The sequence below is a fragment of the Botrytis porri genome (assembly GCF_014898465.1).
Source record: "Botrytis porri strain MUCL 3234 chromosome Unknown BPOR_024, whole genome shotgun sequence".
NCBI classification, from domain to species: Eukaryota; Fungi; Ascomycota; class Leotiomycetes; order Helotiales; family Sclerotiniaceae; genus Botrytis; species Botrytis porri.
This window is the reverse complement of record NW_024066098.1, coordinates 146432-159240: the sequence shown is the minus strand read 5'-3', so window position 1 is coordinate 159240 and position 12809 is coordinate 146432. Positions and strand designations below refer to the sequence as shown.

At 42.5% G+C, this 12809-nt stretch overlaps 4 protein-coding genes across 4 annotated transcripts; 3 read left to right on the top strand and 1 right to left on the bottom strand.

The window, feature by feature from the left end:
* Positions 1-907: 907 nt before the first annotated feature.
* On the top strand, positions 908-1323 carry EAF01_011736 (uncharacterized protein; the record flags this gene model as incomplete). Its single annotated transcript, XM_038919994.1, has 3 exons — positions 908-1007; positions 1116-1215; positions 1293-1323. 3 exons carry the CDS (start codon positions 908-910, stop codon positions 1321-1323), a joined length of 231 nt encoding a protein of 76 aa, XP_038764524.1.
* A 709-nt stretch (positions 1324-2032) lies between these two features.
* On the top strand, positions 2033-3221 carry EAF01_011735 (uncharacterized protein; the record flags this gene model as incomplete). The annotated part of the gene is made up of 3 exons (XM_038919993.1): positions 2033-2080; positions 2240-2261; positions 2347-3221. 3 exons carry the CDS (start codon positions 2033-2035, stop codon positions 3219-3221), a joined length of 945 nt encoding a protein of 314 aa, XP_038764523.1.
* A 1086-nt stretch (positions 3222-4307) lies between these two features.
* Positions 4308-4772, bottom strand: EAF01_011734 (uncharacterized protein; the record flags this gene model as incomplete). The annotated part of the gene is made up of 1 exon (XM_038919992.1): positions 4308-4772. One exon carries the CDS (start codon positions 4770-4772, stop codon positions 4308-4310), a length of 465 nt encoding a protein of 154 aa, XP_038764522.1.
* A 2190-nt stretch (positions 4773-6962) lies between these two features.
* Positions 6963-11588, top strand: EAF01_011733 (uncharacterized protein; the record flags this gene model as incomplete). Its single annotated transcript, XM_038919991.1, has 2 exons — positions 6963-10376; positions 10428-11588. 2 exons carry the CDS (start codon positions 6963-6965, stop codon positions 11586-11588), a joined length of 4575 nt encoding a protein of 1524 aa, XP_038764521.1.
* Between the last annotated feature and the right edge of the window lie 1221 nt (positions 11589-12809).

Sequence of the window (12809 nt, the reverse complement as noted above, 5' to 3'; positions counted from 1 at the left end):
ATATGTGTCTACTGCGTCAAATGTAGCTCGGGTTGAGTCTACAGTGCCTAAAGTAGCAAATTCGAGGTCTTTGAAGCAGAAAATTCGTCAGCTAGGAAGGCGGCTGAACATCAGATAAGTCAAAAGGGCTGCTTCTCATGATTCTGCCATCAACCCTCAGGTGTTGATGTAGCTAGAGACAGCAGATCTGACATTTGCTCTAAGATTTAGTCCGGAATCCACCGTTGCAATAATTCCAAGTATAATTTCGCCAACTCTCTCTTTGAGTGACAAATATTATAGACGATCTCTTTTTACAAGGGAGTGGTGATCCAGCCGGAGAAGAAAGAAGCACTCAAGTCATCACTTCGACCAGAAATATATATATATATTCTAAACGTTTTATTGAAAGTACGATTAATTTGAGATGAAGTTCCGATTTCTACAAGTCATAATTCATGCTTGAACTCTCGACCTCGTAAAGAACATGGCTTATTAATCAGGAACGTGCCGAAGTCTTGTCCCCTGGATGGGGGTAATGTCTTGGTGTACGTCATTACTTTTCACCCCACAAGCATAAGGTTAATTATCCCTTAATTATGAAAATGACCCAACCAGAACGTTCCTCCAGCCCCAAGTTACCCCTCTAAACCGGATTCGTGAATATGCTCAGCGACGACAACCCGGCGAAACCAAGCTTCAGTTCAAAGAACGGAAAGAATCAAGGCACATAAGCCGTTAATGGATTAGTAAACGATGGCGTTTTTGGTACTTGTATACGGAAGGGTATATAACTCCCCTCATTTACAACTTGGATCAACTGCTCTTCCTCAACACTAACCACAATTTCATACTCGACCAATACTCAAGCAACTACACAGCTTTTCAAACAACCAAACAACCAAACACTCAAATCAACTTCATCACAATGGATTTCGTCAAAGGTGCCCTCAAGAGTGGATCAGGAAGCACCGGTAACACTAACCAAGCTGCCGGTGGTGCCGGAAAGGAGGATTTTGGTGATAAGGGTTTGTCTACTCCTCTTTCCCCCCATCTTTCTTCATACTTTCGACGTCCTTGGCAGTTTGCAGTGTACAATCGATAATCTGGCAATGTTGTGCTAACAACATACTCAGCTCTCGACTTCATCGAGAAGAAGACCGGCCACACTATGACCCGCGATCAGAATGAGAAGATCACCGACGGTGCCAGAGGATTGTATGAGAAGCAGACTGGGTACGTTTTTTTATCTCCCCTATTATTGCACCCCCTTCCATATGCTAGGGATCTTACTAACACTACCCCGAATGCAGATCCCAAGTCAACCCCAAGTTCTCCAACTAGATTACGATGTTCATGATGCATGATGGGAGGCTAGGGCTGATTGATATTATACCATGGTTATTATTGGATGGGATTTGGGAAGGAATGATATGGAATGGGCTGGGTTATAGCTCATCACGACATTAATGAATTGTTATCACAACAATATTCCCACTTCCACGTGAAGACTAAAGTGATTGATGAAATATTCGTTTGATGCTTCGCGATGAGATGACTTCTGAAGTCAGAATTGTTTTGTTTGATGCCATTGGTTAGCGTGCTACCATTGGTCTGAGATCTCCATTGATTTTAGCATCTTCTGAATATGTCTGAATATGATACGACTCGAATGGTCATCATGCACACCAACAAGGGGCAGTCCACGCTTGTAAGATTGCTCCGGCAGTTCCACTAGTTGATCAGCCCCCGAAATCCTCTCTCCGATCATCGGGATTCGACGATAGGTAATGCAGCTATTAATTTTTCGCGGGGTCGGTAGATATTAGTACGATATACAGCTTCTTGTCCAGCTCGTTAAGTATACTATTAGTATGGATGGGGGAAGTTGAAGGGCTAAAGTCTGGCGTGACCGGCATTTTGGTTACGGTGATATAAATGAGATGATGGGAGGAAGGGTTATTTTGTTCTATACTTAAAAATATAAATCTGGTGCATTGAAACTATAAATTACTAGCTTCGACATGTTTTTCTCCGAATATTGCAAACATTCATGTCGCAATCACAGCGACTGGTGGCCTCACAAGCCAGTTCGGCTTATGTGAGGCTGAATCCCACTCTTCCACCGTTGCTTACAATGACAATCCCAGAGCCAAATATCCCCGCTATATAGAGCTTTAGGCCGTCTTCATAGCCTAGAGATATAGTAAGATTGTTCTTCGCCTTATTCAGTCGATAGGTTATGAGTCCTTCCAACTAGTCACGCGCCGTTGTCACGATACGTAAATCACATCGTCCGACTTCGAATACAGATATAACTTGCGATAGGATCTAGTAATTGTTATAATGTGTTTGATAATATTACAGGCCTCAATATCAAATACAAAGATATCGAGATTGGAATCGGTGACGCTGCAAATCTTCCTGCTTATGTTGCACTCGCGTTAGACATTGCTCGTCATGGAGGAAAAGCAGAGGAGATAGTGGATGAGTGGCTCCACGTAGTTCTTTCTGAGAATTATGATGATAGAAGAATCACACGAGAGGCATTGGAGCATTCAATTCAGGAAGCGGAGCAGGGGGTTCGAACCCCATTTTCGTGTAGGTTGAAGATTAGAATTCCAGCGGTGTTCTCGAAGGCAATACAACACTTACTAGCTGCGCGACAACTTGTTGAAGATGATACACAATTAGCTATTGATCTTTTTAATCAAAATCCCTCTTTGGCAGAACCAATTATTCGGAGTTGGTTAGTTCGTCTTAGAGATATGAGATGTCCGGAGCTACTTGAAGGGCTGGTTGCAGGGTCTGGAGTAAATACACAACTAGGCGCGCTATTAGCTTCAGATTTCATCTCTTCGTCTAGTCCACTGCAGAGGCAAGTTTCCAATCACATACTAGCGATTTTCAAAGAAGGCACATTACCCATTACTCAAAGATTAAAAGTCGGCCTTACACTTTCCCAACTTGGAGATCCTCGAGACTTATGTCCTTCACTACCACTCCTTCCAACATATTCACATTCGGTTCTTCCACCCATCCGAATTCATCACCTGCCCATTCTATCACCATTTCCTCGTACCGTATCGATGTTTTCCCAGTTCTGGTTCGAGACTATGCGATGTTTATCCATGAAACAGGACGGAAATGGAATAGTCCAGATGGTGTATCCCCTTCTACAGAAACCTTCCCAGCTACAGATCTTACCTGATAAGATGCGCGTGCGTATTGTACCTGGTTGACAATACGCTGGCGAGCATCTGGGAAGATTAATCTCGATGAGGAAGTGCGATTACCCACTGAGCCTGAATGGGAGATTGCTGCTCATGGGTCTCAGAGTTCTGACAAGGAAAAAGAATCAATGTATCCATGAGGCGCAGAATTGAATGCAAGTTATGTTAATTGTAAAGACTTACTATTAGACGACCGATGTACCGTCGGTTTATTTCCTGAGAATGTTTCTGCATTTGAACGTTTCGATATGATGGGGATGTATGGGAATGGTGTAATACTTGGTGGGGTGAAGATGTGAGATCTTTTTTGTATCCTCGCCGAGAAGATGATGGGCGGGAAAATGTGGATGCGAATGCAAAAGTTAGAAGGGTGATAAGGGGAGAATACGTTAGTAGTTCGAGGGAAGAAGTTTCTTGTACGTATCGTGGGAGTCTTGAGCCGATGGAATGGAGATGCGAGAATGGCTTCAGAATTGTCGTTGCGTATATACAAAAGTAAACCGGGACTGTTTGGGAGGTTGGGATTTAGGTAACTTTCTCTCGCTACGCACAAGTGTATGTAGATTATATTGGGCGTTGCGATGATTATTCGATGAACTCGATGGCTCATGACCATATATTAAAGATGTATCATTACTGCAGAGTATTTGAGTTACTCCAAGTCGAGAAGAATTGGCAGTTGTTGAGAGACAATTAAATCATGATCAGGTCAAAGACGTACGAAAATGAGGTTCTTCACAAACGAATAAGTGTTGTCCAGTTCATCGTGCGAAAAATTGTTCCCCTATTCCAAGAAGCTTGGAGGTCGTATCAGATTCGAATACAGTTTGAATAAGTTGTTTCGGTATCCGTGTCGATGTCTTGGGTTGAAAGCGAGAATTACATGGAAGATCTCTTCATATATCTGAGAAATTCCCACGTAGTCGCGGTACCACCTCTTGATCCTGTGGCCACTGGAGATTCTCGATGTTCTTTGAGATTGTGCTGATAGCTGTGCAGTGCAATATTTCTCAGTTGTTGAAGTGAGGAAAGGAATACACAAATTGTCACCCATCGTTCGTCGAATCCTTGCCAAATAGAGACCTGCCCCATTGACTAGAATCTACCAAGATATTTACCACACCAAAGCCACAAACCAGTATGACTGAACGTTTGCTCATTAACCCAGTTGAGAATCCAAACGGGTGGATAAGAGCAGGCAAAATGAAAACTCAGGACCCTTGGGGATTTCCTGAATATCCAAAGGAAGAGAACAACTCCCAGACTACATAAAATAGCAGCAACTATGAGAAAGATTTTCCACGGAGCGCCATTGCCAGTCATCTCACTGATGTTCATACCGAAAGATGATGTTACCAAAGAGAGAGGGAGAAATACAAAGGCAAGTATTGATAGCCTCCCAAGCGAATTTGCTTTCTCTAGCGACTTCTTGAATTCCTTCAGAGAAAGATTTCCAACGTTCATTTGTAAAGTGTCGCGGACATGTTGTTCTAATCGATAAGCCTCCGGTAATGACTTTCTATATTGCCCTAACATATTCTTGATTTTTTTCATTGTCATTATGACTATACTCAATCACACCTTGAGCTATCATTTGGTCCTGGTAATGCTCGATTCTTGAAGTGATTTTCTCAAAACTTTCCAAAGATCCGCGACCATTATGCCATGATTAGGTCTTCTTTCGCGAGTTCCGAGAGTTTTTCCAAGTAAGAGGATTGTACTCAGGAATTTGGAATATGAGAAGTCATATTTGCGAATACAAATTTCGTGCTACTTGAAGTATCAAGTATAGTATATTCTGTGTCAAAATGGGTTGGAGTGATTGCTGAGTCTCTATTCTCTAGGCAGTCAGTCAGCCCAGCTTGAACCTTGGAATTGGAATACCCCAAATTGAAACCCTCACACGTGCCTTTTGCGACACCTTTTGTGATACCCATAAGATGTGGCTTTCAGCTCTGAACCTAGATAGATGGTACTTTGTGGAGTTGGTGATGACCTAAGAGACCAAGACGCAGTTTACAAGTAATTCTGCTATTGTGCAGTCAAGAAACGAATGCTTGATAATATATGGTCTCCGAATATAAAGATGTGTAAGTCTCCTGTTGTCATTCAACTTGGCCCGGGTCAACACATGGTAAGATTCTTGATCTGCTACTTATTTGATTCCTATAATGGCAGCTCTTGATGCCAGTTTCAATCGCGATAATTGCGAAGTGAATGAAGTCATTACAGCAGCATAACTGTGGGGAATCATTAATCTTAAACATCCGCCCTTGCCCAAACTTTGCGGACATATCAGCATTTTGCATGAATGGTTGGCAGAGCCCAAAGTTTTGACTAAATCATAGTGACATCTGACAATACATAACAGCTTTGCAAGTGAAGTCATTGAAATGATTGAAGATCCTGCCGGGATGGAACAGGATAAAAATCTTCAAACTTGTTGGTTATGGATACTAGCATTTTATCCAAGCTGCGAATTTCAGTAACAACATCGTGATTTAATCAGTTACTTGTCATTGCGTTATATTGGGGATTGAAATAGATTGTAGAGTGTTGATTGCTGATTATGACCATTGGGCTTTCAGCATAGAGATACCAATGCTTCATTCGATACCCAACATCGTGCGATAGACTGTAAAGGCCATTCATTGGTTGTGTCGAATTTGATTTTGAATGTCTGAAAATTCAGCTGCGTAATATTCTCCAACAGATGATAAAACTTCCGGGGAATGATATCCCCTCAGGTCTAAACATAGACAAATATTTGAACGATACAGAACATGTCCGGATAAGATGGTAGCGAGAGTCTTACGTGCAAGTGAGACAGGCATTCAGTAAAGTTTGGAATGATATGATAGAATGACTTCACTCTGAGGATTCCATGAAAAAACACTTGACTAAAGTGCAAGGACAGAAGGAGAAACTTCTCTTCTCGGCGATAGCTCTGAGATTCAAGTTGAAATGATGACCTGTCCACACCACGGTTTCCCTTTGATGCCATTGTGAATAGGAGACTCCAGACCTCAACCACAAGACAAGAACTCTTCTGTCAGACAAAGAGACGAAACAGTATAGACCTCTATGCATCTGCAATTACAAGAGAGCTGAGATACCATTCGAATACTACGTCGATTGTGTTATCATGATAATGCATACCTACCTATGCGAGTATACTTGAAGCGTGTTAAGAGAGTATGTTTGTGTTGTGGTGGGGTGGGGTGAAATGTTTGGAGGTCTAGCCCACGCGAGCTTAAGTAGTGTTTGGGTAGATGTCCGACAAGTCCGTGCAGCTATAACGGGTGTGAAACATTGTTGGTCGCCCTGACAAAAATTGACCCCCAGTAATAACATTGAACCGAATGTTTTCTAGACTTACCGATACTAGGCATAGATAGACTTTCTGGTTGACAACGAACAACGATTTTATATGCACGTCAATTATTTAAAAAGGCACAGCGGAGCAAAAAGTGAATATCAAAAGCCTCTTGATTAATATTCTATGAATATTGCGGCAACGATAATGCTATACAAATCATACGATCAATTTCTCATCACCTCACCAACTCCCTAGACTTACTTGTTCGTTGCTTCTATCATCATTTCAGCCAGTTCAATTTATCCACTACGGTCCAGCGCATTACTCCTGACGAAAAAAAAACACAGCATATAACATAGCATACGAAACCTGCGACCAAGTCCAAATAGATATACAGCGAATGCGACGCGTTGAACTATCTGCAAGGCAAGATGGCGGAGGGAGATGATTACACAATGTCGAGTTTGTCAACAATGTCGGAAACGGATTCACGGCCACGAACTGCACGACAGGATTCGGAAAACGAAGCTTTTACATTTCATAATATTGGCGATTTAATGGCAGATAGAAGTGACAATGACGATTCGATATCCATAAATTCACAAGCTTTCGAGCGGAATAATCAAACGGATTCTTACGACCATCGGAATTTACCTACTCTGTCCCCTCCCATTGATAGCAGCGTACTTTATGCACATAGCGACAACGGAGATAATCGAAGTGAAGGTCTGCTGAGTGCCGTGGATGCAAAGGCAATGGAACAACACTTGGATAATGTCGAATCAAGTTTCCTCCCGAGTGTTTCACCAATTGGTCAACATGGCAAGGCTGGTGCCGATGATACATATTTATTTGATGCGGGTCGGAATGGTGAAGAGTCCCCCGCAATGGAAGCACAAACTCCTAAGAGAAAGACATTTGGAAGTAATGAAAATGGGGGCCATGGTTCTCCGACACCCTCTTCACCTCCCACACCGGATGGAGCATACAAAACTCCAGGCCCTGCCCCTCGATACTCTGTGCAAGGAGAGCACGATGATTCGGAACAAATTGGAAACACGACTTCTAACCTCGAAAATCTTTCGTCGTCCCCAACAGCCGCTGCCGCTGCAAGAACCATATCTCGAGCAATGTCAATGGCAAGCGTGGGAGAGAATTCCGAAACAGCAGCACAATCTACCTCTCAATCACAGCAACAATCAGATGAGGAAGAGGACATGGAAGCCACACCCACAAGATCGCGCCAAAATTTACGTGCATTTGTCCAATCGGTGAATGATAGCTCAAGCCTACCCCATGATTCACCGGCTAGGAGTACAAACAAACATTTAACGGTCGATGCCGGTACGACCCCAGGGGGCGCACTTTCAACACGCAACACGTCTAGACCTAAATTTCTCACCAGTCGACATTCAAGTCAACGATCTTCTGTGTCTTCTTTTATAACAAATTCTGAGAATCAAGACGATCGAAGCGATGTAACAGTTGGTGCAGATTATGCTTTGCAATCCGGAGGCGCATTTCCTTCCGGGGGGTTATCTAGAAGTGGAAGTATGACTTTATCTAGGACCATAAGTTTGGGAAGTATGGCCTCTGGTATTGACGAAGGCGGCGATTCATTTGGAAGAGTGGATGGACCATTGGCGACACTGGCTGAAGAGGACTCAACTCGTGGGAGGAGTGAAAACCAGACAAATTCTGCTCCAGAAACACCTCGTGCGTCTAGTCGACCCATGGATCCACCCACTGATACAATTATTGCACGACACGTTCGCAATGTTCAAGTACCCGAATCAATGGCTAAAGACTTTCGTACGAAGCATGGCGTACATACACCCAGCAAGTCGGCAAGCTTTGCAGCATCTGCTCTTGGCCAAAGAACTGGTAAGAATCTGACCTTGAAGGAACAGAGCAGCACGATCGAAAGATTATCCAAGGAGAACTTTGACTTAAAATTGAAAGTCATGTTTCTCAGTGATCGATTAGACAAGCTTTCTGAGGAAGGTGTTAAGGAAATGATATCCGAAAATGTTGAGCTCAAGACAGGTCTAGCCGTCATGCAAAGAGATAATAAAGCTCTTCGTAAAAAGGTAAAAGACCTTGAGAAACAACTCAAAGATGACGAAGACCGGCCATCTACAGCTCGATCAGGTACATCTACAGAAGGAAGTCAGAAGTGGTATCAAGAAGGCGCTTTTGAACGGGAGGAGGAGCTGCTTTACTTACGAGAGAAGGTTGAAGAATATGTGACGGAAATTGAGAGGTTAAGGAATGAAAGTCTTGCTCGAGAAAACGAGAAGAGAAATCTTACAGATTTGGTTCGTACAATGGGTGAAAGGCGAGGTCAAGATATCGAAACACGGGAAGAAATGGATGTCTGGAAAGATCTCCTTGAGCAAGAAACTGCCCGCAGAGAGCAAAGCGATGATGAGATAAAAGCTCTTCGGGAAGAGATCTTCCGACTAAAATCAGAGACGGCCACCGGAGGACAAGGATTGAGTCACACGACCAATATTTACAACATCTCAAAGAGACGTGTCGGATCACCTTCGAGATCGAATTCCAACATGTCTGATCGCATGACAGATGATAGGAATGGTACATATAGCTCAGCAAGCACGTTAGCCGAGGAAATCAAACGGGATAATGAACAACTTCGACATGAAAATGCAGAGCTAAGACGAGAAGTTGGAGCACAGACATCAATGCTGACTTCAAGAAACCGCGAAAAAGAACGGCTTTATCAAGAAATCGAGGAGTTAAAGCTTGGCCTAAGAAGAGGTGGTACATCGGTGGCCGGCGAGAGCATATTTGAACGATCAGCATCACGGGCACACGAACGATCATCCTCCAGGACTAGTGCGGGTACAAGACAGACTAGTATGAATGAGGCTGAACGGGAAGATTTCGAAAATAAGCAAGCCGAACTTCGAGACAGAATCAATAGTCTTAAGATACACAATCAGGACTTACAACGTGAACTCGAGTCTTGTATGGAGGATTTTGAGACTGCTGTTGAGCACAAGAAAGAAGCCGAAGGTCTAGCTCAAGAATTACAAGAAGCCTTGGATGTTGCCGAGAATGATCTACTCACTATGCAAGCAGACCGAGATGAAGCACTTCAAGGTCAAGAGGAAGCCGAACTGATGTTCGAATCCTTACGTAAAGAAGCTCAAGAGGAGCTTGATGGTTTTGCTGCAGAACAAGAAGAAGCCAACGCCGAGATTGAACGTCTTTCGGCTGAAGTCGCTGATGAGAAAGAGAATTTCAATGCATTGCAGAATGAAATGAGAGAGATGAGTGATATAGTTGTTAGGTTGGAAGATGATCATGAAAGAAAATCTAAAAAGATTCAAGATCTTGAAAGAGAACTGGATGAAGCCAATAGAGAACTTGAGGAAATCGAGAAGAATTATGTCGAATCCAACGAAAAGGTCAATCGATTGAATGTGCAGCAAGAATCGAGTCAAAATGAAATTGCATTTCTTCGAGAAGAACAAGATGGAGATAAGATCAAGATTGGGGATCTTGAGGCCGCTATTCGGAACTTGGAGAATGCTCTTCATGAAGAGCAAGAACGTTCTAGAGAACTTGATGAACGTCTTCATGAGGAAAGACATCAAAGAGAAATTGTTGCTAGTCAAGAGAAGCAAGAAGTCCAGCAATTCGTCAATGATCTGAATCGTGAAGCAACGACCGCCAAGGATGAAGCTAGAAGACTACGAAAGAATCTTACTTCAAGAGAAGTGGAGGCTGCAGAGTGGAAACAGAGGCTTATGGAACTTGAGAGTAATCTCAGGGAAGCTCTTGGTGACTTGAATGGTACCAGGTCAAGTCTATTGAATGTAAGTTTGCCTCATCCCGTTTTTTCATGGGTAATGAACTAATATCTGCAGTCTATCGCAAAACTCCAACGTGAACTCGAAAATACCATTCGAGATCTAGACTCCACCAAAGCTTCTCTAGCCGAAAAGGAACGTATGATCAAACAACGTGATGACCTCTTGGAGTCTCACGCTCTTGAATCTCGCAAATTAGCAGATATGCTAGACAAAGAACGACAAACCCATCGTCTCACCAAAAATCAATACGAAACATCTCAAAAAACATCCTCTCACACAACTCGCACTCTCTCACAACAAGAATCACGTGTTCTAGAACTCGAAACTTCACGTCAACAAGATAGGAGAAAGATGGCACAACTAGAAAACAATTTCAAAGAACAACTAACAGAAAGAAATAACTTACTCCTAGGTTTATGGGGTAGACTTTCAAGTCTTTGTGGGACAGATTGGTCTCATAATAATTCCCTCATTAATGGTCGTGCACTTCCATCTCTCGAGGCTGTTTCTACTATGTTCCCAGGTTTCTCCAAGAACTTGTTGGCGGCAGTCAAAACAATCGAAACATTAGTCGGTGATTTTAGGGGAAGAGTCAAAGATCTAGATAGGAGATTGTGGAAGGAATACTCGACCCTTGAAAATCGATTTGAGATGCAGACGAAGAAATTGGATAGATTGGAAACGATGGCAAGGAGTGCAGTGCCATTTAGTAGTATGGATAGTAGGGCGGAAGTGGTCAAATTGAAGGATTTGAATAGGTCTTTGAAAACGGAAATTTCGAGTCTAAAGGCTGCCAATGAAGTCAGATCTGGCGCTTACGAAACTTCTACTTCGCCATCACCATCTATCCCCACTGGACCTCGTCGTCGCATCGATAACTCTCTATCCAGATCCTCGACCATGACACGTCACTCATCTGCTTCAAATTCTCGATCTCAATCTCAAGCAAATGGAGAGATGAACACACCAACGCGGTCAAACACCTTGACGCGAGCTGAAAGTAGTACGGGTGAACCAAGAGAAGACGAATATAAACCCGATTTACGCTGGCAAGTTAGATTACAGGAATTGGAGTATAAGTTGAAGGCGGAAAGAGAAGCGAGGAAATTGGATCGTACGAGTGCAGCGCAGAGATTGAGGGAGAAGGATAGGGAGAATAAGGAATTGCAGGAGGAGATGGAGAGGGGAAGGGTTAGAGGGGATAGGGGAAAGTGAAGGGGATAAGGGGAGGCTTGACAAAGTGGATCGAAAACGGAATGGATTAGGGTAGGGAGTCTAAATGCAGATAGGATGGAGTATAGGCGTAGGTGAATGGAAAAGGCGAATAGGAATGGGAATGGAAACGCGAATATAGACTCATGAGGGATATATCAAAGAGATGGTATAAATGGGTAGGCAGGCAGAGAGAATGGCGTTTTAGGCTCTCATGGTATCTTTCTTGGGTGTATGTAGGTACGTACCTTGTATGTATGTATGTATGTATGTAGAACAGCAAGCACGGCGCGGCGCATGGCGTTTGATGAATGTTGAATGTGGATGCGGATGTGAGGGTGGATTGGGGATGCGAGAGGTAGACAGTACTCGTGCTCATACTCGTACTTGAATAAGAGAGGAAAGAGAGAAAGGAAAGGAATGGAATGAAATTCAATGCAGATTAAATGCAGATTAAATGCAGATGATCATCCATTCATCTATCAATTTAGGTATGAGAAGTGAAGTACGATACCGAAGTCGGTGTAGGCAATGTAGTTCTAGTGTTGATGGTGAAAGAATATCCTTTGGTGCTGTTGATATCATTCCAGCTGAGTTGAGCAGAGTCGAGTTGAGTAGACTCGTATGCTCTAGTCCTTTGATAGTAATGGTGATAGTGAGAATGATAGTAATTCCACCATCATCCATCTCATTCATTCATTCATTTATCCTATCATCCATCCCATTATCCCATTATCCCATTATCCCATTATCCCATTATCCCATTATCCCATTATCCCATCATTCATTCATTGTATTCACCACCGCCCATCTTATCAAGAATCCTTAGTTACTTACTTACTTTCAAGGTTACCCTTAGTGGAGCTGTACGTAACCGGTGTATAGTATATACATTGCGTAGCGAATTTATATAGTATATATACAGTGTAGAGTTCTCTACACAATGTAAGAGTTCTGGAACCTCCTCACCGTACAGATTTCGATTTCCCTGCTAAAACCATCAATTCTTCAACTTTTAACCCCCTTATTTATTTATTAATTCTTTCTATTACACAATAGAAAAAAAACTAAAATCGTTGAACAAGTATCTTAATGAAATATAAAAAAAGCTAGTTTATTTTTAAATATTTTACTGAAAAAGTTCTGAGTTAACGTAGTTCATATACGAGTAGATCATATTATTAAACGAATTACTTGAAAATATACTAAAAATTAATTAATCAT